This window comes from Crocodylus porosus, unplaced genomic scaffold (genome assembly GCF_001723895.1).
Source record: "Crocodylus porosus isolate Cpor-Errol unplaced genomic scaffold, CroPor_comp1, whole genome shotgun sequence".
Lineage (NCBI taxonomy): Eukaryota > Metazoa > Chordata > Crocodylia > Crocodylidae > Crocodylus > Crocodylus porosus.
In genome coordinates this window covers 629,635-656,798 of record NW_017728937.1, presented here as the reverse complement: position 1 = coordinate 656,798, position 27,164 = coordinate 629,635, and the positions used below count along the sequence as shown (strand labels likewise).

The following is a 27,164-nucleotide window of genomic DNA, read 5'->3' as shown; positions in this document are numbered from 1 at the left end:
AACAGCCCAGTGCTGGCATTAGCCATGCTTCATTTCCCATAGTGTACATGACCCTCTCTCCTAAGACCTCCCGTACAGAAGCTGGAGCAGAGGATGAGATTTAATCTCCTGTGTCCCAGTCTCTGCTCTACCTAATTCCTCTGCCACCAGCTCCACCTAACAGGTGGACATGACTAAGTCCCAGCAGATCACACCCCAGTGGTTACTGTCAGCAACAGAGAGCAGAGCTGAAGATACATGTTTGCTCTGAGGTCTTTATTTCCTGGCTGGTAGAGCAGTGCGTTCTGCCTGACGTTCCAGGTCATAAGACACCTGCAGACAGAGCTCTGCATTAACTGAATCTGGGCTTTGCATTAACTGAATCTTTTTTTGGCCTGTGTACAGCACAAGAGAGTCACCAGCCGTGACTGTCTTAACAACCATTCTGTGGCAAGCAAGAGAGCAGCAAAGTGAAGGGAAATTGCTTCTCCCAGCTAGATCCTTCTGCTCCAACCTCACCGAGGAACTGACCCAGCGAAGGGGACAGACCTCACTGCAAGGGCAGTATAAATCCACTCTCACTATCAACAGCTGATGTGGACTACAGGGGGCAGACTAGCCCCCAGACAGGTTCCCCGCAGTGTCCCCCGCTGCTGCCCCAGCACTCCCTGCTCGCTCTTGTGCATTACTGGACTGCAGCGGTCAGTCACTGAGAGAGCAGGTCACAAGCAGCAGCCCCCCCTCAGACCCAGCGGCCTTATTTCAGCTCACTGTTCCTTAAAGCTTGCCAACCCTTTCCCTAAGCAGTTACATAACAGAAATACAAATGAGGCCCAGTACCCTCTATCAGTTTCTCTTGCTTGTCAACATCTGGGGGAGCATCCTCTCCCCTAAGAGGTCTTGGACTCTTCCATGGCTCTGGGCTGGACCTCTCCCTGCTCAGCAAGAGGCATCAGCAGTGACCTGCTTTCTAAGGCTTCAAGCTTTATCTGGCTGTGTAAACTGCTGGGTTCACACTCCTTTCTCTCTGATATGCTTTGTGCATGCTGGGAAACCAGGCTACTGACTTCAGGAGGCTGTCTGGTCACTGTGCACAGCACTGGTCACAGGCTCCTGAAAGGAAGAACAGCAGACATGTGCTGCACTCAGACCTGCTGGGTTAGCACTGTAGACCTCTTAGGGGAGACAGTGCTCCCCCAGGGAACCCTAGTCTGCAGTCCGGACTGAGAGTAGGAGAATTATGGATTTCTGCCCTGTGATAGGGGCACAAGAGGCCTGACAGCAAAGGGGTAAGTGAGAGACCAGAGATGGGACAGGCCTGCAGTAGTATCCCCATCAGCACAGCCCCTAGGAGCTGGCTCACTTGGTTCCTTTGAAAGCAGACACAACTCTTCCTGAAGTGCACCGACAGCTCTGCTGATGCTTCCTGGTCCTGCTCTCTGCCCCTCCTTCTTCCCACCCCATGCACTGTAGTGCTAGCCTCCTGAGACAGCTCTGCTAATGCCCCTCAGGCCTGACTTGTAGTCACCTGCTCCCCAGCCTTATTTCCCTGCAAGCACCTCCGTTAATCCTCCCTAATCCCAACCTACAGTCCCTGCTACCCCAGCCCTGTGCTCTGCCAGTGCCCCTCAATTCCAACTCACAGCCTCCTCCTGCTACTGTCTTACAAACTAAAAACCTGGCCCTGCCTTAAAAGGAGGCACCAAAAGGATGGGAGCTTTGACAGGATGCTGGCAAGTTCTGCTTTACGGACATCAGGTTCAGGGACTCTCCACATGCAAGGGCGGAAAGACAGTTGATTGCAGCACAGGCTGGGGATAGATTTTGAAAGCCCTGGGGTAGCGTATGAGTGCCAGGGGCTGATAATAGCTCTTTCTCCACTGCTGACTTCTTACTCCAGTTCAGTGCAAGACGCTGCACAGTCTGGAAGGGTCTGTCAGAGGATCCTGGCTCCCCACATTTGGAAGAGAGGTGAGAGCTGGGGGATGCTTCAGGGTCAACAAAAATGGGAGATGAGAGGGAAGACTTGCCCCAGAGCAGTGCTGGAGCCTTGGCTATCAGAACAGCAAATGGTGGGTGCATCATTGAGGGGGACACCCACAATGCAGCTCTCTGGCTCAGGAAGAGACTCCTGCCTGGCCCCAGAGACCACTCAGCTCCTACCCTGGCACCTGCAGATCCTAGGCCAGGCCATAGGGCTGCAGAGACTGTTTCGAGCTTCCCCGCCAACACCCTGTGGCAGGGAATTGCACAGGCCCAAGCTATGTGCTGGGCTGTCCCACCCCCTCTGTACCCATGCAGTGGGTGTCCTGAGCCACCTTGTCCCTGTGTGAGTGAGTAGTGGCCCTGGTATCCCCAGTCCAGCTATAGTCCTGGGTTCCTAACCACCTCTCCCTTGTCCCCTCTGAGCAAGGAGCCCCTGGGAAAGGACCCCAGCTGAGGATGTGATTTGGAGGGTCAAGAACTGGCAAGCAGAGCAATTATGGGCTCTAATTCTTGCAGGGATCTGTGCCTAATAATAGCAAAGAAAGGAAGGTCTGCCTTGATAGGATGGTTGGGAAACTGAGGCTAGAGGAGCTGAGGGGACAGTCAGGGTTTGCTGGGGGAGCTCTGGTCTTGGCTGTGTGGGAATATTGGGGTCTGCAGATAAGGAGCTGGTTTGGACTGTGGGAGGGGTCTCCAGGCAATGGGGGTGCCAGGGCTATGCTCCCAAGAATTCTCTCCCCTAGGTCTGACTGAGATGAAGCTGCCCATGGTCCTGGTTCTTGCCCTGCTGGGCACTGCCTCAGCCCATAGGCTCTGTAAGTCTGTCCCTCCTCAGGCCTCACCCCAGGCCCCCCTCCAGATAAAGGCTCTCCCCACACTTTCCCTGGCTGTGTCCAAAACATACCAACCCCAACAGGGAGCCCATATGCAGCCACTCCATGGACTTCAGTAGCATAACTTGGAATGGGCAAAAGGGGCATCTGCCCCAGGCACCAAATTAGGAGGGGTGGCAGAATTGAACCCCGCTCTCCCCCTGCAGAGTCTGCACCTCAGCAGCATTGCCCTGTTGGGAACCCCAAAACAGTGTCTAGCACCCCTGTCAAAGCAGTCCTCCCAGCCTTGGGCCTGGGCTGTCTCCTGGTACTGAAAGGGCCCATCATTGTTTCTCCCTACCCAGTAAAAACCCTAGAGCCAGTGGAAGGCTCTGCTCTGGAGGAGGAAACAGAGCTGGAGCTTGGGGACCCAGACCTGCCGCACCCCTTGGAGCAGAACACGATGACGGTGACAGATGAGTCTGGCAAGAAGTTTTACCATAAAATAGTGCCCAAGCGTCAGACCTTTTGAAAGGGCCCAGGTAAGCATAGGCTGGCGGGGGGGTGGGGCTGATGCTCCACCCCCATCCTCCAACACATAGATTCCCAGGTGGGGCCTAGACATTATAGACATTAGGGCTGGAAGGGACCTTGAAAGATCATTGAGTCCAGCCCCCCACCCAAAGGGCAGGAAGTCAGCTGGGGCCATAGGATCGTAGCAAGATAAGCATCCAATTTACTCTTGAAGGTGTTCAATGTAGGTGCTTGAACCACCTCCGATGGCAGGCTGTTCCAGACCTTGGGGGCTCGGACAGTAAAGAAATTCTTCCTTATGTCCAGCCTCAAATGGTCTTGCAGTAGTTTACAATCGTTCGACCGCATCATCCCTTGGAGCACTCTGGTGACCAAACATTCCCTCAGATACATGAGGCCTGCTTGCTGGTACATGATGCTAGGCCTTCAGAGGAGCCTGCCCTGGCCTCTGGCTGTTTGGTGCCCTACCCAGAGCTAGGTGATATGCATGGAGGTGGGAAGGAGCATGGGGCACATGCTTGTGGCAGTGGCCAGCAAGTATGGCCTGGACATGGCTAGTGAGTGTGATGTGCTGGGCAGGTGTCAGGACCATGGCTGGTACCCATTGTGGTGAATGGCAGGCATGGTGTGGTGTGGTGTGGCTTGGATGATACACATGGCAGGTGCCAGTGGGTACAACCATAGGTAGTTAGACCCTATGACAGTGGCTAGAAAGAATATTGTGGCTGATGGACTTGGAGAGGGACGCAGGATGCTGTGTGGGTGGTTCTTATGGCAGTGGCTGCCATTGATGGCCATTACCTGGCTAGTGGCAGCAGCCTGTGGATGCAGTAAGGCAGAGGGCTGTTGGGTACAATATGACTTGTACTTATGACAGTGCCTGGTGGATGTACTGTGGCAGAGGGCTGTGGTGGTGACCCATGGAGGTAATGTGGCCAGACCCTGTGGAACTAGCTGGTGTATGTGGTGTGACCGGTGGCTGGGAGATATAATGTGGCAGTGGCTCTTGAGCTTGATAGTGGGTGTAGGCACAGCGCTGCCCTCAATAAACAGCTGCACAATCTCAGCAGAACCCATACCTGGAGGAAGGTGTGGCTTGGTGGCACCACTTCTTCCTCGGCAAGGCAGACCCTGTCCCCATCACTCAGCCCAGACCTCCTGCCAGAGCTTTGCCAGCTCCAGGACTGGGCATCCTCCCCAGGGCAGGGCAAGGCTGAGAAATAAGGGGAAGGGTGGGGTGGGTGGTGACTCAGCCCCTACCCCCAACCCCCTGGTCCTTTGGACCCTCCATGGCCAGGAACTGAGCATCTTCTTGTGTGCCCTAACTCAGAAAGCCTGCCAGGATGGTGCCTACTCCAGTACCACAGCAGGGCACTGGCCCCAGCAGATGCTAGGTGCATTCAGAGCCTTCCCCCTCCACCCCCTTCTCCATATTCCCAGCAGCCCCTTGCAGACCAAGCATCCCTGATCCTACCCCCACCCCCTTGCCCCACGGAGATGTGGGGGGGTGGAATGACCTCCCACTGGGTAGATGGCACCACCTGAAATTTCTCCAACTAAGCTTTGGAAAACATGTTCCACCTTGAGCCCAATAGGTGAGGAGCCCCTAAGAGGCTGGGAGTCTGTGGGAGTGTGGGAGGCAGTGGGCTTGTTAGAAATGTGAGGACCCACAGCCCCTTGGCAACCCCACAGTTGTGTCAGCGCCGCCCAGGCATACCTAGGGTGGAGACATTTGCTACTCCCTGTCCTGCACCCCGTGCTTGTGAGGGCATAGTGGGAGACATGCTGGTTGTGTCTGGGTTGGTGATGGGTAAAATGCATTGGAACCCCACTGGGCCCCAAGGAGAGGGGGCAGGTACTTGGTGAGCCCCACACCAAAACCCTCATCGTGCCATGGGATAGAATGGAGCACACAGAGCGGTGGGGCCTGGAGGCTGTGGTGGGAGCAGTGGGGTCTAAGGAAGGGGCATTTGGGCTCTGTGGGGTCTGGGGTGCCAGGCATTGGCCAGGTGGCTACTGATTTCTCTCCCCATTTCTGCCAGATGGTCGATGGACTGGTCTCACCTGCTACCACCTCCAGCCCTTCATCTGCGAGTACTGAGATGGCTACTTCCAGCCACGGGGCCCACCCTCCCCAGCTCTGCCAGATGTCCCTGCTCTGTGTCTCCCCCCACCCCCAGCAGTAGCTCCTGGCCCTGCCCCATCTCCTGGGTAAGGACAACGCCTCCATCCCCCTCACTCTCTCCCTTCCCCTGCCCACATAGTAATTGCCTGATGTTCCTGCAATAAAATGATGTGTCACTCCATCCACTCCGACACCTCCAGCCTCACATTGCTCCTTCCTGTCTGGAGCTGGGCACAGCAACCCCAAGGGTTCTCCATGAGCCATAGGGCCTGGGTGGGGCAGTGTAGGGGTAGTGGCCAGGCTGAGGTGGGGGATCTGGGTCCCTGTAGGCTCTGGACCCACATCCCATCACCAGTTCCAGCTGTTTCTCCACAGGCATGTGCTGATAACACCAATGAGCAGGGGGTCCTGGAGCTGCAGCTTTTCCCCAGCTAGGGGTGTAGGGACAGCATAGAATACACAAGGAAGGGGGGAAGTGAGGTTACTGAACAGATGTGTAGCAGGGGTATGGGGTGGGACATGGCAGATTAGGAGGTGTTCTGAATATCAGAGCATAGGGTGTGTGTGAGGCTGCTCAGGCATAAGGAGTGTATGGGTGTGGAGTGCAGTTGTGTGGGTCTGTAAGGGTATGTAGCTGGGCAGATTGTGCCATGAGGGCTGTAGGCTGTAAGAAGTGTTGGGGGATGTATAGATTTGGAAAGATTTTGGGCTGCAGGAATGGGTGTCCAGGATGGCACTGTAAAGGTGTGAGGGAGTGTGGAGTTATGTGGAGATGAATGGGGTGCAGGATATGTATGTGTGGGATAAGGCTCTAGGCTTGTGGGAGTGTGAAAGAAAAGGGATAGGTGAGTCTGAGGAGTGTGAGGGGGGAGATGGAGATGATCCTCTCCCTGGGGGACTCCTGGATCCTGGCACCCTCTCATGAGGGATCCAGAAAGGTGCTCAGAGGAAATGCATTAATGAATCAGAGCCCAGTTATTACTCTGCCCTGAAGCCTCTGGTTTCTAGGTTTTTCATTCAAATGAAGCCTGGGCAGGTAAAGACTTGAACTGTTACCACGTGGGGGCTCTGTGAGAACTGCTGTACATGTGGACCTCGGCCATGGTGGGAGGTTGGCTAGGGTGGGCTGCTCAGACACCTCTTATACCAGGCTGGAGAATCTTGTTCAAGGTAAAACTGATCTCCAGATCTGGGGTCAGGAGAGGTGTCCCCCCACACCCTGGGTCACATTGGTATGGATTGAGGGGGGCCTTGCACTCCTCTATTGCTGGGAGCATGGTCTTCCTCTGGGCATCTACTAACATAATGTATTCCCTGCCAGGGCATGGGAAGTACTCCCACCTTCCCCTCTCTTCACTGGTGGTGTACTGTGTACTGGTTTCCCTTTGGTTGCTCTGTGGCTCAGGTGGGCAAGAGGGGCTGGAGTGGATGAATAGTTGCCTGACAATGTAAGAGACTGAAGCATCCTGGAAATTGGGGATCAGTGTAAGTGTTATGGGGTCGAAGTCCATGTCCTGTAATTGGCAGCATATCAGACAAGAAGGTTCTTGGCAGCCTTAAAAAAAACCCAGGAACCTTGGCAAAGCCCAGATGTGAGGCCAACAGGCAACAGGGCTACAGCATATTGGGTTCTCTCCATTAGTATTTATTGGGTTTCAATTAGGAAGGAGCTAGCTAGCACTTTTACCTCCATAATTATTATGAACACACCCAAACACAGAACTGTAGTCAAGCAGAAAAATACATGTAAATACAGTTAGAGCTTCTTCCTAATTATCCTGTATGAGAACAGGGAAGAGGGAGATAAAGGACTCTGACCAACAGGGCTATAAAAATAACTATAAAATTAAGTATCTGTAAAAATAAATAGCTCTCTAATACTCCTCTTTTTAAATGAGTGAGAGTGGCTTGAGATGGTAGTAAACATTCTGAGTTGGGCAAACACAGATGAAGAGGTCCTGGAGGCTGGAGCACCCTGAAATTCCCTTTTCTCTTTCCGTTTTCCATGGAAAGCAGTCCCCAAACAGCCCTTTGGTTTCAGATGGGAGACTCAACATCAGCCTTCTTTGGTGATGAGGACAAGGAACTGAACCCTTCCATGCCTCGTTCCTTCTCCCTACGCTGGCATTCCCAAAACACCATCAAGGGGTTGACGAAGCCCAGGAGTATGACGACGGTGAGGCCAATGTTCACCTGGAGATGGGACAATGAGACTGTGAACCTCATGTGCACCACGGTGTTAAACAAAATGTCCCTTGCCCCATAGGGGCACTCCCTGTCCCTCAGTTCAGGGAGTAAATAATGTTCCCCCACAGCCTGAAGAGCCCTGTGTGGGACACCTGCTAACTCATCTCAACAGTGTTAAAATGTAGCCGTGGTGGTTCAGGAAATATGCAAGAAGCAAGGCTTTTTGGTGATATCTTTTATGAGACCAACTGTATAGCTGGGAGAGATGTTAGATAAGCTTTAAGGCATAAAGTGTGCTTCCTCAGGTCTGGAGAGCTCTCCCAACTATATAGGTGGTTTAATAAAAGACATCATCAAAAAAACCCTTGCTTCCTGCATCATTTCAGTGCGTCAGTAAAGTAAAACCCCCAGCCTGGCCCTGAGGAGGACACTCCCTCTCTCTCACTCCAAGAGACAAGTAGTTAATAAAGCTCACATGACCCAGACTCAGAATAGGGCCCTCTCTGTTTCTGAAGCTAAGACATAGCTAAAGACCCCCACAAGCCTCTCCCACCTCCAGCACTGTATGAGGCATTCCTACCTCTCACATCACAATCCTGTGTGCAGTACTGCCCTCATCTCGGTTTAGGAGTTGGTACAAATTCTCCATAAAGCCCCTGTCTAGGCCATTCCCTGCCTGTCACTCAGGAAGTCCAAACAATCCCTTTCCTTAGCAGTACTATATGTTCATCTCTCACTCAGGGGCGTCAAAATGCTCCACAGACCCCCAGGGCCCTCCCTGTCTCTCACTCTGGCCTATATGACACACTCTGTTCCTTCCTCTCTACGAGAGCCTCCTGCCATGAAGTCCCCACGTGGAGAAACTTCTTCAGAACTGTGGATAAGTCTCTCCCTGACCCTCACTCTCATGGGTCAATAAACCTCCGCAGACCTTCTCTGTGGCACCCCATGCTCACTGAAGAGCACATGGAAAGCTCTCTCCTCAGGGACTACTTGTCTTCCACTCTAGATTATCAAAAAAGATCCTCTAGATCTGTCTATGCATAATTCCTGTCTGCTTCTCCGAAGTGTCAATAAAGTTCTCCCCAAAGGACACCTGCTTTGGGGTGTCAATAAAGTTTCCTCCACAGGAACATGCATGGCGCACTCCATTTGACCCTCAGATGTTGCCAATGTGCCCCCTAGAACCAACATGGGTATCCCACGTCTCTTCTGCCAGGGAATCAATAAAACACCCCACCCCCTGCCCAACCCTGGCTGATGCTCCCTGCCAAACTGGACACTCACATAGAAAGGGTTTCCATTGAGGGGTCCCTTGACAAGTGCAAAGCAGGGATACTGCAGGAGCGATACCAAAGCTGACAGACCCATCACAAGCCCATAGAGCTTCCCAAAGTGCTCCAGGGGGAAGCTGCAGAGAGAGTAAACACAAGAAGTGAGGTACAACCTGGTGGGGGCAGGGAGGGTGCTGGGAACACTGGTGTAAGAAGGGCCAGAGGTGAACCCTCCTCCTGCCCCGACCACCACCAGGCATCTCTCAGCCCTGCTCCCCTGCCCCTCCACCACTGCCTTTGCCCCCACTGCTTCTGCCCTGCCCCTTCCCAATCCTGGACCATCTCCTTCACCCACCCCCTGGAGCCCTGTGGACCCCATCAGATGACTCACGCAATGGCCAGAAATGCAGCGTTGCCTCCATAGAGGAAGGAACGACTCAGCACCTGCAGGATAAAGGTGGCGTACTGGACAGGCAGCACAGGCACAGTGGCACACACTGAGAACCCCACACTCTGCACCACTGTCACTGCCAGCGACAGCACGCAGGAGCGCAGGTCAGCCAGGGAGTCTGAGGCACCTGGGACAGAATGGAGACACAGATCTCAGCCCAGGATCAGCATAGCAGAGCTCACAGCATGGCACTGCCATAGGGGAGTCCACAGCACCAGAGGCCAGCCAGGCATCGCTGTGATGAAGGTCACAGTATCAGGCCAGCTTGGCCTTGAGAGAGAGGATACATCAGATTACATGGGAACTGTTACCATGGGTGCTGCCATCCTTGCCCCTCCTGCGTTTGTGCCGATCCAAGATGAGGCCATTCCAGGGGGCACACAGAACCCCACAGAGCTGAGTGAAGGCAAAGGCATTCGTGTACGTGCTCACTGGGAAAAGAGGTTACAGCAGTGTGAAAGGACAGGACTGTCCAAGGGGCCTCATACCCACCCCCATCTCTGACCCCCCAGGGCTGAAGGATTGAGCCAGATGCAACCTAGAGTGGGTGATTCTTATGTTCTGCACCCCCTCCAGCAACCCACCCCCTGCTTCAGTTTCCCTTCTAGACACTAAGTTAACAATAAGCAACCCACCTTCATCCAGGCCTCTTTGAGGCTTTGAGGGAAAAGCTCCACAGCTATAGATATTCCCACCACTTCCCCCATTCACATTCACCCCCCTCCCGCCATCCATCTCTGTCCCCTTCTTCCACCTTGATTCCCTCCTTTTCACCTTCCACCCCCTCCTGCAAGGTCAGCCCATTCCCTCCTCCTTCATACTCCCACCCCAGGCCATGTATACTGGGAAACCTTCGGCCCAATCCCTCCTCCCGTTCTCTTGGATCACCTCTCCCTCTCTTCCCTCTATCCCATCCCATACCCAGTGCAGTGTTTTTCTCAGTCAGGTGCTCCAGCATGGGGTTCAGGGTGCCAATGAAGAAATAGTGCCGCAGCTGTATCACTGACAGCCACACCAGGTGCCAGAAAAAGACCTTGGAGATGACACAGGACTGGAAGGACCGGACAGGAGGCTCCTTGTGGCCTGCAATGGCACCCAGGTCAGCTGGTGGGGGACTGAGTGCACAATGGCAATAGCCCCTTGGTCACATGCTGGGAGAGGGGATGTAGGGGAAATCCAAGGGGCCGTAATTCCCAGTTCTCATGATATCTAAACACACAGAGGTGGAGGGGTGACCAGAGGCCACAAAGGGCGAGGAAGATCAGACAGAGCAAGGGAAATCAGCTCCTGCCTTCTTCATGTCCAGGAAATAATGAGACCCAGGGCCAAGTGCCAGGCCCACTGGCTTGCCTATCAGTGCTGGTGCCCAAGCCTCCCCACTCTGGGACTCTCCTGGGGCACAAGCCCTAGGCACAGTCCACGCAGGCCCCTCCCCCAGCAGCTCCCCTACATGGTTCACGCTCTAGGAAGCATGCTGCTCTAGGCGCAGCTCTGTGCTACCTGTGCATCCCCCAGTGCCTGAGGGGCAACAGGTCCACAGGGAAAAGCAGAGCAGCCCTGGGGTGGCTGGCATTATCCACCAGGCTGCAACACTCCCCCACAGAGGAAGCCTGACAGGAGGGATCCAGTCACACCCTAACCCAGCCACGTCTCTCCATCCCTGACACATCTCTTTTTGGCCATGCCCCTTACCTGACAAAACAACCATGTGGCCATCCTTCCTCCCTCCCTTTGGCTAGGCCCTGCCTCCTGACACAGCCCCACTGAGACACTTCTCCTTTGGCCATGCCTCCTCCTCTGGCCACACCGCTGTCTATACAGCACAGTCATCAGCCGTGCCTTGCCCGACACACCTACTCCCCTTCACCAGCCATGCCCCCCACAAAACCCTCCATCTGTCCCCACGCCTGTCGTCCCCAGTGCCCACAGGGGTAGTTCTGACCTGCTTTTCTGGCCCTAGGTCAGGGAAGTCATTCCCTTTGTGTGGCAGGTCTCTGCTGGGGATGCCTGGTACCATCCAAACCCAGGGCAATGGCTCATTCAGGCTTGTGGAGGAGTCTCTTCAGTGGGTCCTCAGCCTACCCAGACTGGGGAGGGTATACCAAGATGCCCTGATGGGGCTCCTCCACTTCCTCTCATAGGGGCAGGCACGGCTCCAGGGACTGCCAGTGCATTGTCCTGTCCCTGGGATGGGCAGAGGGTCCCCCCAACAAACAAGGCAGGAGCAAGGGCTTTGGAAAGGGCCTGGGGACATGGAGCAAAGGAAGCAGGCCAACCCCCTACCTTTGCTCAGGAAGTCGTTGGGGCTGCGATCAGCCTCTGCAAGAACAGGCTCCGATTGCAGGTCATTGCTTCCGCCTCTGTGGGCTGGCTGCCTCTCCTCATAGGTGTGGTAGGACTGAGATTTTCTACAGGTCATACTGTGGACAGGCAGCCAGTCAGGCCCCACCCCAGGCTGGGGGACAAGACCATGCAGTTCCCACACAGCCTCCACAGCAGGCAGATGGGGGAACCACTCTTCAGGCAGGGTCCCAGGCACCAGCCCAAGCTGAACCAGCCTGCCTGCACCAGGTGTAGATGACCCCACGAGGTCCCTCCCAGCCCTGCTCCTCTATGATTCTAAGCTTCTAAGGAGGTCAGAGCTTCGGGATCAAGGGGAGAGGAGGGAGGAGCAGGAAGATTCCCACAGGAGCAGTGGAGGGGGCCTTACCCATAACTGTATCCTGGAGGCAGTGGGTAGGGGATGTGCTGCTTAGGCATCAGAAAGAAGGTGCGGATCAGGTGCCAGGCACTGCAGGCAGTGATGAAGAGGAACATGTCCCTCAGGGTCAGGCCCTTCTCATACAACAGCTGTGGACAAAAGCAAGGGAAGTATAAGAGGCAAGCTAGGCTTTGAGGAACATGTTAGGAGTGGAAGAGACATGTATAGAACCTGCCTGGAATCAGGGCCCCTATTGTACCAGGCACTGCACAGACTTTGCGATCCAGACTCTGTTATACTGGGCATTGCACAGGCCCCAGCAGAAATTAGGATGCTGGGTACTGCACAGAAATATTGAGGAATGGATAGCTTCTCTGTCATGAGGAGGTCCAGACAGATCAGGGAAAGGAACAGGAGGAGGTGCTCTCTCTCCAGAAGGCAGGGCTGACACCAATGCCCCAGTCTGGCAATAGGGGATGATAGTCTGCAAGGACAAGGTGGAGGGTGAGTGGGAAGCATTCTTGCCCTGGAGTCTGGACTTCAATACCCTAGTGTGGCACTAGGAGGCTCTGTACTGCAAGTGATGCCCCCCCATTTGAGCTCAGTTGAAAAACTGGGGTCCTGGCAAGTTTATGGGTTCACTAGGGACCTTCCAGTATGGCCCAACATGAAGCAGCAGCCCCAAAGCATGACAACTGACATCCTACAACCCAAGCCTGCTCCCCAGCCCATGGTGGGGACCTTTCCTGGTATCAGTAACTGGCCATGCTCTGTACTGCTGCACTCCATACCTTCTTCTCAGAGATGGCTACATTTAAGCACTGGATTCAGACTCACTGAACTGTCTCATGGGCAGGTATTACCAATTCCACGAGTCCAAACATCACCCCCTCCCCAAAATCACAGTTCTTAAAAATCACAAAATCCTTAAGGAACCTCTCTAAGCTTTTCCCGCAGCCGGAGGGGGCTCTCCTCCCCAAAGAAGGCTCATGTAGCCTCCAGACTCCGGTATCAGGGACTTTAAGAGCTGCACCAACAATTGCTGGGAATGCTGGTGCCAGGCCAGAAATCCCAGATGTGAGATCCCCTGGGAGTCTGCAAAGGAATCGGTGCCCACAAGATGAGGGGAATATGGCTGTTGTGTAAATTTGCTCCATCAGGCTAGTCCAACCCCCCACCAGGCCTCTCCCTCCAACAGCATTCCATATCCCAGCCAGTTCCAATATGCAACCCATTTGTTTATTCAACATGACTGGTCCAACCCCTCCACCAAAACACTGGTACCAGGGAGGTTAGATGTTCCCCTCCATCTCTTCCCTGTCACGGGATAGACCTGACCCTGTTCTTCCCAGTGGGGCTAAGGCAAAGGAAACAAAACCCTTGGAGTAGAGGGAACTGGCTGCACAGGGAAGGGCTGAAGAGCCCTGCAGCCTAGTTTCCTCATATCAGAGGCTTAAGCAGAAGGCAGGAAGCAGCTCGCAAGCAACAGATGGGTTGTGCAAGACAGAGGGGAGTGAGAGGCATGGGATAGCTGTGGTTTCCGGACAGGAAATGGGACTGAGTGCCAGGACCATGGGGTTCGATCCCCTGGTGGCATTCTACCATTCCCTGGTTCTGTTCCCAGCTGTGGGCAGGAGCAAGGTTGAGCTAGAGGGTTGAGCATGAGATGGTGAGTCAGGACATCCAGGTTCTATTCCTGGCTGGGGAGCAGGGGGCATTGGGATGGGTGGATAGAGCCCTGCCACCTTAACTCCGCCCTTTGGGAAAGGCCAACTCAGGAGCCAGGACACAGTGCCCCAGCAGTGCAGGCACAGTATGAGCTGCCATGTGGCTTCAAGCTGAAAGTGAGCCCAGGAACTAACACTCCAATCCCTCAGGGACCAGGCCTCCCCAGTTGGGAATCAGGCGGCACTAATGCCCTTGCCCACCCTTGCCTTGCAGGACACTCCTCACTCGCTGAGCTCTCTGACAAAGCCAGCTAGTCTGACAGATGCCAGGCTCTGAGCACGTGGGAAATCCCAGGCCTGGAGAGGAGGGTCAGAGGGATCACTTTGCAAGTCAGGAGAGGGACACAAGCCTTAGAACTGCGCAGGTCTCTTTGCTGCTGTGGGCTCTGTTTGGTGCTGTACCCGGCTGGCCAGGAAGGCGCTGCTCCGTTAGGCTATATTTGCCGCAGGCTTATTAACGTCTGTCCCAATCAATACCAGGCACTCATGAATGAGCATTCAGCTGCCAAGTGCAATGAGAAGCTCCCTGCCCTTCTGCTGAGAGTTTGGTTTGCAGCTCAGCAGGTCTAACTTCTGCCAAGCTGGCACCAAAATCTAGACACTATTGCACTAACTGAGGGGTCCCTACAGATGCCCAGTAGGCATGTGCTGGGTACCAGCACCCAGACAGAACTGAACAGCTGAGTTTGGCTCAGTACCACCTAAGAAAGGGGCAGCTTCAGGTTTGCAGAATCAATGCCTGGAAAATCATGCGGGTGAATTAACTGCAAACCAGCAGGGGGCACTGACACCACCTGGCACAAGGCTGAGAAGGGGTAGCAGGGGGCACTGCTCCACAGCAGGAGGCCAGACTATGTCTGTGGTTGCAGACTGGTGGGCAAAGGCTGTGGGTGTGCCAGCTGGGGAACCTGCATAGCACCAAGCACAGCAAGGTCCTGAGCTTAGAGCCTCAAGGCAATGCAGGTCCTTGGCAACAATGATTCTCATACTTAGCACACTCCCTTGAGAAACTGGGCAGGGGGTTGTCTCTCTACATCCCTGGAACAGATGGGGACAAAGCCAGGGGCGGCAGCACATGCACTAACAGATGCCAGAGCCCTGCAATTCAGAGGGTTTCCAGCAACAGCGGCAGGCAGCACTGAACTGAAAGGAACAAAAGGAGGTGCTCTCCCCAGAAGGCAGGGCTGGCACCAATGCCCAGCCTGGCAATAGGGGGTGCTAGTCTGCAGGGGCAAGGTGGGGGTGAGTGAGAAGCATTCTTGCCCTGGAGTCTTACACCTGCCAGGACCTGCCTACTGTCCCCAGCAACGACAACACACAGCCAATACAACGGCCAATACACAGCAAGCAGGGGCCTGCCTGACTGGGGGAAGGGGCAACGACTGGGAGAGTCTGACAGGTATGAATCATGCCCTGGGCTGGCCCCAGGGAGACAGTCAAGCCCCAGACCCAGTAGCAAGGGAAAGTCACTCTCATGTACACAAGTGAATGGAGATCCCAGGGGACAGAGGTCAAGGATGGACTGAAGGAGCCTCTACAGCCACACCAGGTGAGCTCAGCCCCTCCAGGTGGGGTTATACTGGGGCTACCATGACATCTCAGAGGCTCATAGAGATAACATCAAACACTGCACATAGCCAACAGGATAGCCCCTACCTCAGAAAGCATGCACAAAGGGAAACTGAGGCACAAAAGGGTGTAGGTGCCTTCCCCAGGTCCTCAGCAGAATGGGGATATCCCCCAGATCTAACTCAGCCCTGCTCTCAGCAACACTGCCTCCCTGCAGCCGCTTGGCCAGCATCAGCACAGAGTAAAGGTTGCTGGGTACAGACTCCTATCTATCCAGGCACCAGCTGTACCTGTACTTTGATCTCTGGAACCTGCTGGTAAGGAACAAAGGATCGACCTCCCAGGGGAGACCCTGCCAGGGAATCCTATATGCTATGTACTCTGGAGGTCTGCCAAGGGCTCCTGAGCATGGTGACCTCCACTCCCGAGCACAGTACTATGCCCTACACGGTCTGGCTGGCCATACAGCTACAGATGACGCTGACCAGAAGAGCAGAGTATACACTCTTCCAGGTGGGGACAGGCTAAGAGTCTAACTGGTCACATGTCCCATCACCAACAAGGGCAAAGAAAAGATGCTCCTCCAGGGCAATGATCCTCAAACAAGGCCCCACCCCCGACCTTGGATGCCATGAGATCCTTTCAGGGGTGCCATGGGGTCTACATAATGTTAGCACTGTTAGGTGCACAAACATGATTCACAAGATAAACTCCAAAATTTCACATAGGAATCTACAGTGTTAAAACCATTCCGCCCTGTTATGGGCATTCTGAGTTCTTAGCAACAGAAAAACATTTCTATTATTTTTCCATAATCAAAAGATGAGTGAAAACTAAGCACAAGAATTTTTTGAGGGGTGCCTTGGATCTAACAAGGTTGATAACCACCGCTCTGAAGAAGGAATCAGGATGTGTACAGAGCCATCCACCCCTGTCAGAGCTCTCTCGTTGCCTCCACAATGGGGTGGGTGGGAGTGCCCTGGGCCTGAGATGACACCCCTGTCATGGTGGGCTCCCAGATGCCAGTCCTCTCTTAATCTACCAAACCGTTTGCTGAAGCTGGATGAACTGCCCTGTGGTGGGGAGTCCCACAGGTCAATCGTGCTCTATGCATGGCCTGCATTTCAAAGGAGCTTTTCCATGTGGGCCAGGAGGGCCGAACAACTGCCAAGACCAATCCCAAAAGGGGGTGCCTGTTTGGGGAGGAGCCCTAAATATCAGAATACTGTTAAAATGCAGATGCCACCTGGTGGGGGGAAGGAGGCATATCCTGGGGACTTTTGCTGAAAGTTCACACCTTCACACTCTCCCTGGAGGCCCCACATAGGGCAGCATGCTTCGGGGCACTGAAGTAGCCTTAGTAACCGCTGAGCTGTGAAGGCCGGGGACTCCAGTGCAGAGGGACCTTGAGAGGCTCTGCCAGAATCCCGTGAGTGCCAGGTCCTGAGGGACACGTGTCCTTAGAGGAGCTGAACAGGGTCTGTACCAGGGCAACGTCTCCACTGGCAGGGACAAATCAGGCCTGGATCAGTGGGTGTTTGGCCCATGTCCCTGCCCCTTCTCCCACCCTGAAGGAGCTCACCTTGATGATGAGGAACACAGCAGAGGAGGAGTCGAAGGCCCCATTGTACAAAGTGATAATAGTTGAGCGGTGCTTCCCAAACAGGTTCCCCACCTGCAAGAACAAGAACCCCCAGCCCATGATCATTAATCTGATCAGGACTGCCCAGGGCTCAGGTGACAAAAATCAGAAAAAAACAGGGCTGTAAAGGATGTCAAGGAATCCCCTTGCCCAAGCCCAACTCCAGATAGACCATCCTTGAGGGAACTCTGTCCAACCTGCTCTCAAAAGCCTCACAACCTCCCCAGCAATCTCATCCTGCACCATCTTTGCAGCTGGAAAGCTCTTCCCAGTCTCCATCCCCAACCTTCCCTGCTGCAATCAAAGCCTGTTACTTCATGTTCTGCCCCTGGAAGACATGGAAAACCTTTTATGCCCTTCATTTCTGCAGAAATGTCTGACATATTTGAGGACTGCTCTCCCAAGCCCCTCATGCTTCTCTCCTATTGACTAAATGCACCCAGTTCTTTCAGTCTAGCCTCAGAGGTCCTGATTTCTAGACTTTGGGTGATTCTAGTTGCTCTTTTCTGGATTCTCTATTACTTTCTGGATGTCCAACTGGCCACAAGCTCTGGCCTCACCAGAGCCAAGCAGAGGGGAAGGATGATTTCCCATGCCATAGAGACAGCACTCCTGCTCCTACACTCCAACAGGGTGCTGACTTTTTTTGCAACAGCATGACAGCATTTGCTCATATTCAGTCCACGTGTTTCTGAGCCCTAAAATCCTGTCCTGCAGAACAGCAGCCTGGCTGGTCGTTCCTCATTTTATATTTGTACAGCTTGTGGTTCCAGCTAGGTCAGAACACCATGTTTGTCCTTACTGCATTTCCTCCTGTTCGTTTCAGACCTCTTCTCCAATGGCTTGATATTAAGCTGGATTCTAACCTAGTCCTCCAAAGCTCTCGTGACATCTTTCAACTACACTCATTGCAAATTTTCTCTGGCAGTATAAATACTGAATGGTACCAAGATCCAAGTCAGACCCCTGGGGACCCCACTTAATACAACCTTTCATCCTGATGGCTGAGCCATTGATAGCTACTCTGTGAGGACAGTTTTCCTGTTAGCCATGTATCAGCTTTACAGGGGTGTCTACTAGACTGCATTTCCCTGGTTTGCCTCAGAGGATGTCAAGTGAAACAGAGTCAAAAGTTTTACTGAAGTCCAGCTGTACCACATCTGCTATCTCTCCCCTACCTACAAGACCTGTTCCTTGGTCACAAAAGGAGAGGCCTGATTGGTCTTTGATCTGGACCAATCCTGCTGGTTGGTCCATGACACTGTATTAGTTTCCAGGTACTCACAGACAGAGAGTTTGGTTTCACGTTCCAGTCTTTCAAGGAATCAAGGCTTGACCGTCTGAGTTGTAATTCTCTGGGTCCTCCTTTCCCAGCCAGGGGAGCCTCGTCTGACCTCCAGGAGTCCTCACAATCCCTCAAGCATAGGTGACATGGAGCGGGGGGAGTAGGGGGGTACAGGGGGCACGTGGCCCCCTGCAGATTTCTGTGCCAATGGTGGGGCATGGGGCTGCAGGCAGCAGCAGGGACAGCAGCAGAGGTGCGGAGTTGTGCGCCCCACTGTGAACACTTATGCTCAGCTGTGCCCTCAAGGCTCTGAGACTGCCTCAGCCAGCTCCCTGACCCGGCTCTTCAAGCCCAGCTCACAAAACACCCGACTTTTCTAAGGAGTCTTTATCCTTTTCCTCCCCTCTCCCAGCTCAGTTCTTTCCCTGGTGCTAATTTTGTTAGTATCTTTCACAGTTAGCCTTCCAGTGAAAAATCAAGTAAAAAAGGCATCACAAATGTCAGTCCTCTCTGCTCTCCCCTTCCCTGAGGAGTCACCATCTCTCTTTGGACAGCTGCCTCATCCTCCTAGTGCCTAACAGAGCATTTCTCACTGTAGCCTTTAAATCCCTTATAGGATTTCTTCACTGCCTCTCTGTGCCCACCATCACTACCAATTCCAGCTGCCGTTTGCTGGGGCAATCCCTTGCTATTCCCAGGCCATGAGGAGTTCATGCCTAAACAACACTGGACCAGTGTTTTCCCCCCTGCCTTAGCCCTTGCACTCATTAGAGCTTGCACCCCAAGCAATGTTTAAGAAGCTGCCACCTCTCTTGGAAGCTCCTCCCCTAAGGCAGGTTTCCCAAGCGACCCTGTAATCTGTGTTCTCCCCAGGCCCAGGCTTTATTCTGCTGTTCTCCTTCTCACCTCATGCAAGGGCCTGGGAGTCTTTCACCTCATGACCACCCTTGCCCACCTTGCTGTCCACCTCCATGTCCTCCCTGCCAAGCTCAAAGAGCTTCCCCTCCTGCTGCTTTCCCTATCTTCTGTATCACAAGGAACTCCACACCCCTAGAACTTGTCTGGGCATCCTGGGTCCTGCTGGACTACTCTCCCATGAGGAACCTGAAGGAGATTAAGTATTCCCCATAGAGCAGGATGGGTGGACTTAAAAGCCCTTAAGGGATCTCCAGAGTCAGGCCACCCCAGGTACTTTCAGCCTTCCTTCTCCAAGGGCAGCACTTTGGCCAGGGCATCTGCCCCACCAGGACACCCTCAGCCCATGGGGCTCAGCAGGGGACAGCATATCTTTACTCCCCCAGTTGAGTCTGCCCCCATGCCCAGCTGGTGTCAATTAGGCATCACCAGAGGTGGCATGGTCCCCACCAGGAGACTGAAGCCCATCCCCCCCACAACTGCACCTCTCCCAGTGAGGAGTCCATATGGAGTCAGACCTGCATGTTGGTGAGGATAAGGAGAATCCCTCCGATAGACAGCAGCGACATGGCGGGGAAGAGCATCAGTGCCGTGGCTGCCAGGAACACAAAGGCACAGATCAGGGACCCAATCTACACACGCACACATACACCCTGCACAGCCAGGCCTCACCACAACTTGCTGGGGTGGAACTCCACAGGAACACAAGCATACAAGTTTGCTTGCACTTGGGTGCCCAATATGGGATCAGAGCAGTCCAAGGGTATGCTCAGAGTTGTCCAGCAGGTGGTGCTGTTGGGTAGTTAACAGTCACAAGTGGGGTGACATCACTCTGAAGGGGTTTGCCTCTTCACCCCCAAAGCAGAAGATCCACCAGCATCGCTGTTGGGGGATAACCCAGCTCAGGCTTGCCAGCTGGGAGTAGGGCTCTCATCCTGGGTCAGAGAAGGTGATGGTGTCCCATCTCTAAGACCTCTCCACTCCAGCAGGACTTCATGCCCACAGAATACCCGGCACACACTACCCAGGCCCACCCTACAGCACCTACAAGGACAGCACTTACCTGCTGTGGAGAAGGAGATGAGCAGGGTACCCCCAGTGTACAGAAAGCTGAAACACAGAGACACAGGGTAATGCGGAGGGAAGCTGGGAGGCAAAGAGTCTCCCAACCCTGTATCATAGAGGAGGTAAGCTGATGTCAGAAACAAAAACAACCCTGCTGGGGGGATGGATGGATGGATGGGACAAATGCTGGTCATGGGGTGGATCAACTAGTGGATGGACAGATGGACTAGATAGAGGTGCACATGGAAATGTAGGGATGGATTGAATGGAAGTGCCCAGAGGGATGAATGGGCAGACAGATGGGCTGGACAGATGGATGGTGGGCACCAAATGGAATAACTTGTTTGATACCAGCATGTGAAGTCTTTCAGCTCCAGGGTCTGGATCCTGATCACAGAAAGGCAAAGACCTATGGCAGAAGGCCTGGGCATGGGCAGCCTCTCCCTCCAGACAGCTGGGAATACACACTGGCAGTGGAGGCATGGATAAGCCCTGGCTGGATCCTTCCCCACTGAGACCAGTGGATCCAACCAGCCCTAATCCTCTCAACCCAGCTAGGACCTGCTCCTAAAGTCAGAGAAGGTCAGAGAAGGTCCCAGTCGGAGAAGGTCCCTTCGTTGTCTGCCCTGGGCTCTGGGGCTGACCTGTCCTCCATGCTCAGCTGGGCTGTCATGGGGAAGAGGACCGTCCCCAAATACCCTGCAGGAAAGCCCAGCAGTGAGTCCACTGGGAGTCAGCACACACAAACTGCCCAGCCTAACAGCATGGCAGCCTGGTCCTGTTCTGGGAGCAGCTCCGTGTAGCATGCCAGGCAAGCACGCAGAAGGATGTGGGCAGCCAGCCCTTCCTTCCTCTTTGCAGGCACTTGTGCAACTTGACATGGGAGGAGGTATGTCCTAGAACCCGCTGCATCAGCACCCCGTGGGGCTCACGTGAGCCACCTGACTTTGCCCCCAGCCCATTAATAGATTAACTCAACTGAGACGAAGTTAATGAGCTGCATCTGCAGCAGGAATAAACTCCCTGACCTGAAACCACTAGAGCCACTGACCTCCCTCAGCATCTCTCCCACACATCCTCATTGCTTCCACATATACCTGAGCCACATGCACCCATCACTCCCACTCACCTGTTTCATACCTCCCATACCCCCATCACCCCATACACACTATCACCTGATGTAGTCATTACCCCCACATGTCCCTGAGACCCCCAACCCATCAAAGCAGGGTCCGGAGGGGCTTGTAGCAGAGATGCTGAGCATTAGCCTCAGACTCCCCCCAGCTGGAGCAAACCAGCCACACTGAAGCCCTTGGAGTAAATTTCCGGCTGAAGTAAACCAATCAGAGATCCATAGGAAGGACCTGGTTGAAATATGGTAACCAGAGGAACAATGGAGTCAGTGGTTCTGATCCCCAGCTGGGATAAATCAGTCACAGCTGCAATGGAGCTCACACTGGATCACAGCCCTCTGTCCTTGAAGCTATGTAATCAGGATTCAGTGGGTGACCAGCATGGAAGTGACCCCCTGCCCCTTTTGTTCCCCTTATGTCTCTTTCCACCAACAACCAGGGAGCCCGTACCCAGGGGATCTCTGTGACATACCCCAAATTGAAGCTTCTACTTTGCTGTGGCTCTAAGTTATCCCCCTGGGACACCTCTGCACTGACAGTAACCCCTCTGCCCATAACCTCCTTCAGCCCTTGAGAAGACCATATCACACAACCCCACCTGCCACCCCAGGCTCCTACCCAACCACTCCAGGCTGACAAAGATCAGTCTGGCTTTTATTTTCGACAGTTACACAGCAAAGCACAAAATGCCCCACCCTCAAACCCAAAATATGTCGCTCTCCAGATAAATTAAAATAACCTCCCAGCTGGAGGAACAATCTTGTGCAAGTGGGGTAATGAGGCTGAGCTGGGGATAATGCTGTATGTGGTGGGGGGAGGCTATGCTAAGGGTAGATGGAATGAGCTGGATGAAACAAGCTGGGCCCCTTCCTGATGATAATGGTGCTGTGGGGATAGAGACAGCCCAGCTAAGCAGGTGTATGTGCCAGAGGGAAGGGAGAAGCAGGGAACCCTGGCCCTGGCCCCCCGCCCCACTCAGCTCCACAAAGGGCTGTTACACCCCGACAGCAGCCCACGCCCCCCACCCAGGGATGAGGTCTGACTGCATGTGTACGCCCACCCGCCCCCTACTCACATAGCCAGCAGTCGGGCTGCGAGGGTGCCAAAGCGGTCAAAGATGCATCCCGTGGGGAAGGTCATGAAGTTGTTCATGAAGGAGCCAATGGTGAAGATGAGTGAGAACTGTTCATCCTGCTCGCTGCAGCCTGGGGGGAGTGCTCATGTCATGGGCTGTCCTGGTGGGGGGAGGCTGCCCCAAGCCTGACAAACAGCTCACTCATGCCCAAGCCCAGATCCTCCAGACCCTGAAAGTCACTCATACCCAGCCCGCTGCCTGTAAACCCTTCTGCCTCTCCAAACCATTTACATAGACACCCCCACACAGCCCCCATTCTGGCTCCCCTGACAGAAACCCACCCACGTAGCCCCTATATCAATACCCCAGCTCAGTCCCAAAGCCTCCAGCCCAAAAATTGCCCAGGACAGATATAGTTCATTACTTCCCTACCCGCTCCACACTGCTCTCCAGATAACACTCTCCATCCAATACACCATCTCTCCCACCTCCCCACACAGTCCCCAGCACTTGCACTCCTCATACAGCCAAACCCAACATTCTGAAGCCAAAGATCCCCTAAATCCCTGCACCACCCCCCATCTGCTAAAAGTTCAAATGGGGCTTATGGGGAAAGCACCAGAGGGCCAGGAGAAAGGCAGAGAAGCCTTGGGGGTAGGCAAAGGAGGGCTTGTGTACCCATGAATATGCACACCTGGGCATGCTATGATTTGCATTGGTTCTGAATTCATTCCCTCTGCCACACGTGTGCTGGGAGCTCAGCCATACCTGTCTCATGTGTGGTGTTGACAGTCATGTTAGCAACAGGTTTGCAAAGGTCCTCGAAGTAGTCCAGGCCCTTGAGCACATAGACCAAAGAAGCCCAGCCGAAGATGACGCCCGCAAAACACATGCATTCCACGAGCCCTGAAAGCAGCGTGGCCAGGCGCTTGGCCAGCCCTGCTCCCTGGCTCTCCATGGCACCAGCCTTCTGGCCCTGGGGGAGATCTAGAACAGCAGAGACCACAGCTTGAAGAAGGGCCCTGGACTGGCACTGTGACATGGCTGCTTCATTAATGGCCCCACACTTGGCCCGAGATGCAGCCACGTCTACGGTGGGGCACAGCACCAGTCCAACAGCCACACTGCCCCACCACACAGGGGGCCCTCACCCACCCTGGCAATAAGGCCTCCCCTGGGGTAGGTACAGAAACTGTTTACAGAGATATCCATGTACCAGCTAGGTAAGACTGCTTCTGGGTGATTTCCCAACTCTGTCCTGCAATGCAGCCACCTCTGGGGTGGGGCATGTTCTCTCTTCAATAGCTGCTCTGCAGCATCGCATATCCACCACTGCAATATAGCTACATCTGGGGTGAGGCATCACTGCTGGTTGTACAGGGGCCACTCACTGATCACTGCACAGAGGCCAGCACTGAAGCTGGGGAGGACACCTGGTTTTTTTTAGAGGTTCCTTCCAAGCACAGCCAAGCAGCTGCCTCTGAAGTGGAGCAAAGCAGCTGTTCAACAGTTCCCTTGCACGGGAGTTTAGGATGGAGCTTAGGATACTGCATCCAAATAAACCAGTGCAGATATGGATCATGGCTGCTTGGAGTTAAACATGTGAGAACTGGGATGCAGGTGAGGCTTCTGCAAAAAGTGTCATGGGACCTTCCATGCCTGGGAGAATGGGACCTTCCATGCCTGGGAGAATCCAAAGAGCCCTGCTGGGGACCCTGGGGTCTTGTGTCAACCTGGACAGAGCACCCCACCCCTAGTCCTGACCCCACCACTCCCTGCAGGCTAGTGTACCCTGCTTGGTGCAAGCTCTGGCAGTCACAGTGCAACATGAGACCATGGGATAGAACTTACATCAGTCCTCCCATCTCCCCCCTCCCTTGCTTCATTATACCAGGGTGGAGGGAGCTGCTACCCTGTGTCAGCTACCCTGGGAGCCAGGAATGCTCAGCACATGATGAGCTCAGAGGACAGGGACTCTGGAGCAGAGGAAGGAGCAACAGCCATCTCCCCCACCATCATGTCTGTCCTGCCCCATATTTTGTCCCTTGTTCCCCTTATGCAGGCTCTCTGATCCCTTGGGAGTTAAGCTATGCACCTTCAATACTGTGGCCTGTGCCTTGGAGAGTGGACGGGGGCAGGTCTCTGACCCTGGTGTTGCAGATGGAGAGATAAGGCCTGGGGAGGTGCCAGGCGGGTGTCTGAGCCAGCACCTTTGGGTGTCCAAGGACAAAGGTTGCTGGTGTGCAGGATTTTAGTGCTGATGCAGAAAGGACACTGGGGTCACAAGGCAGCACTCAACCTGCTCAGGCAGCTGTGATGAATGGCATCTCCGGGGACTGTGTCCCATGGGTGCCCTGCAGGCCTGACTGCCAGCTGACCTGCTTCCCCTTGGCAGGGTGGCCTGGGCTCAGCCACACCTGGCTGCATTGTTCCCACCCAAGCTGTGGCTGAAGCAGGGGCTGTCAGGCACTGTGAATCTTCAGCCACATCCACTAATATCCAGGTGGTGCTGTGTGGCCTTGAGCACAGCACTGCCCCCCCTGCTGTGCCTCAGTTTCCCCATCTTGTCCTATCGCTCACAAGGTCAGGGACCAGCTTTGACACTAGCCTCTGGGAGGGGAGGTAGGCAGCTCCAGAGGAACTGGGCTGGGGCACAGGCTCTGGGTCAGGGAACTCTTTCTGCCAGTAAAAATCCAAGGCTTGGGGAAAGAGGCCACTGAGCAGTCCTGAGCAAAGCCAGTGAAATGTACTCCACCCTGCAAGGAACAACACAGGTTCATTCCTAATCATCTTCCCAGCCTGGGAGGCTGGTAGGCAGAGGCAGGTGATATCCTCAGATGTAGCAGGTAGACTGACCAGTCCCTATGTGGTGGTGTTTCATTGTTTGGGGGCTGGGTAGGGAAGTTGCTCTCTGTGAATCATGAATTATACAATTTTATAATAAAACCCTGTTCCCGTTCAACTGAGGATGGGGAAATGTTAAAAATAGCCCTGGCCTCCTTGTGGCAGCTCCATGTACCACTCACCAAGCAGGAATCCCCTCAGAACCCTACCCCAGAGGAAATCAAGGCACCAGCTACATTGTCCCCAGACAGCATGTAAGTAAAGGTCAGGCCCCTGGGATTAGAGCTGCCCAGCACCATGCATGAGATGTGCCCTCTTGTAGCATGAGTATGCAACAGTTCTCTGCACAGTGTAAGCATACCATGGAGCCCCTATGCAACACATTTGCCATATGTGCCACATCAATGTGACATATGCAGGATACATCCCCGTACAGCACATGTGCATGAGGCAGCCCCTTAGAAGTGTGAGTACACACTTCTATGCACAAAAGGCCCACCCAGGTAGCACTTGCACCCAGGTCAGGCATCTCTCCTTGCTTCCCATAAGGGAGCTCTACTATGCCACTTGCCCCAGCCCAGGACCTCGCCCCTGAGGACCACCCCTGAAGCCTCTCCTAGCCCCAAACCCAGGGCACCAGGACTCTAACCATGATAAAGTAAAAAACCCACTCTCCTCTCTGGCCTGCACCACCCGGGGGCAGGAAAGGGACCAGTTTGGCTATAGGGCTTCCTCCCCACCCTTGCCCCCCACCCCCAATCAGGGCAGGGCTGGGGGGCACAGACATCAGAGCTCCCAGGTGAGGCACCCAGCAGGGTTGGGCAGACACAGTCCACCACTCCCCACAGAGCCCTGTCTCCCAACCAGGCAGCAAGGGCACTAACTGCCCTGCCCTTGCCCCAGGGCAGGACCGAAGGGTCACTGTCCGACCAGGGCACAGACAGTCAGCAGGGTTGTGGGGGAGGGCTGGGGGTTAGGGAAGGGTTCAGAGCAGGGGATATTGAAATACAGTGCCAGCTCCCATATCCAGGACCTCTGCCCACTGCCACCCCTCCCATTCTGCACATCTCCCACTCTGTCTATTTATCCATTTCCTACCTACCAACACTCCTGCTTCCACTCCCTGGGCAACTCCTGAGCCGTGACTCCCGTCCCCGTCTCCTCACAGCCGCTCCTCAAATCTCTATTTCTCTGGTTGGCTGATTCATTCTTTCCTAATACAGACAACATTTCCCTGTGGCTCGCCACAACATCTGTTTTCTCTTAGCCTCCTCTAAAGGAGAAACTTGTTTTCCGGGCTCTGCCACACGCTCAGCCTGCCCAGTCCAGAGGCCACCAGTGCCAAGGTGGGTAGCTGCAGGCAGCCAAGCAAGGGTGGGGGCAAGAGAGAAGGGGAGGACAGCAGTGCCAGCATTGTGACAACAGGCACTAAGTGCCTGCCCCCTCTATACAACCCATTCCCTCCTCCTGGGCCCCTACCCCATCCACGCGCCTCTTTCCCCTGCCAAGCTGTGGGGGGAAAAGTCTGGGAGAGTGGGCACAAGGACTCACCGTGAGTGTTATGCTGGAGAACTGGGAGCTGCTACTGAACCATCAACAGCATGAGAGTTACTGCCAAGAATGCTGCAAGGCACGCCCACCCTACCACACCCCCAGCCCCCACACACACCCTCCCCCACCCCTGCCAGCTCTGAGCCGTTCAGGAAATATCTGGGGATGCGTAGAGAAATCAGAAATGTAAGCTGCCCCCCTTCCCTGCATGCACAGGCTTGCACACACGTGCAACCAGGCATGTGCACTCCCCCATGCTCTTAGACACATACGCACACCTGTCTTAAAACTGCCCTGCGGTCAGCAAAC

General features: G+C 54.4%; 1 protein-coding gene and 2 long non-coding RNA genes across 4 annotated transcripts; 2 read left to right on the top strand and 1 right to left on the bottom strand.

Moving 5' to 3' along the window:
* Positions 1–1,749: 1,749 nt before the first annotated feature.
* LOC109318118 lies at positions 1,750–3,387 on the top strand. Its single transcript, XR_002103184.1, has 3 exons — positions 1,750–1,950; positions 2,709–2,780; positions 3,143–3,387. It is a non-coding gene; the product is annotated as an uncharacterized LOC109318118 (long non-coding RNA).
* A 1,465-nt stretch (positions 3,388–4,852) lies between these two features.
* LOC109318149 lies at positions 4,853–7,444 on the top strand. Its single transcript, XR_002103194.1, has 2 exons — positions 4,853–4,906; positions 5,354–7,444. It is a non-coding gene; the product is annotated as an uncharacterized LOC109318149 (long non-coding RNA).
* Positions 7,061–26,930, bottom strand: SLC43A3 (solute carrier family 43 member 3). Of its 2 annotated transcripts, XM_019547206.1 has the most exons (13): positions 26,856–26,930; positions 23,229–23,447; positions 22,461–22,590; positions 20,251–20,297; positions 19,706–19,782; positions 16,928–17,020; positions 12,059–12,198; positions 11,632–11,768; positions 10,270–10,431; positions 9,660–9,779; positions 9,289–9,475; positions 8,911–9,034; positions 7,061–7,629 (listed from the first exon to the last, which is right to left on the bottom strand). In XM_019547206.1, exons 2-13 carry the CDS (start codon positions 23,416–23,418, stop codon positions 7,474–7,476), a joined length of 1,563 nt encoding a protein of 520 aa, XP_019402751.1. In that variant the 5' UTR covers positions 23,419–23,447; positions 26,856–26,930; the 3' UTR covers positions 7,061–7,473. The 2 variants fall into 2 exon arrangements, with proteins under 2 accessions (XP_019402751.1, XP_019402749.1); XM_019547204.1 differs by lacking the exon at positions 26,856–26,930 and having other exon boundaries at positions 23,229–24,116.
* Between the last annotated feature and the right edge of the window lie 234 nt (positions 26,931–27,164).

What these genes read in the sequence shown, in the direction of transcription:
- SLC43A3 (XM_019547204.1), bottom strand. Translation starts at nt 23,502, where the DNA reads ATGTCACAGTGCCAGTCCAGGGCCCTTCTTCAAGCTGTGGTCTCTGCT. An exon ending in CAACACCACACATGAGACAG is followed by an intron (nt 22,591 to 23,228) that starts GTATGGCTGAGC and finishes CACTCCCCCCAG; the next exon opens with GCTGCAGCGAGCAGGATGAA. An exon ending in TCAATGGAAACCCTTTCTAT is followed by an intron (nt 7,630 to 8,910) that starts GTGAGTGTCCAG and finishes TCCCATCTCCAG; the next exon opens with GTGAACATTGGCCTCACCGT.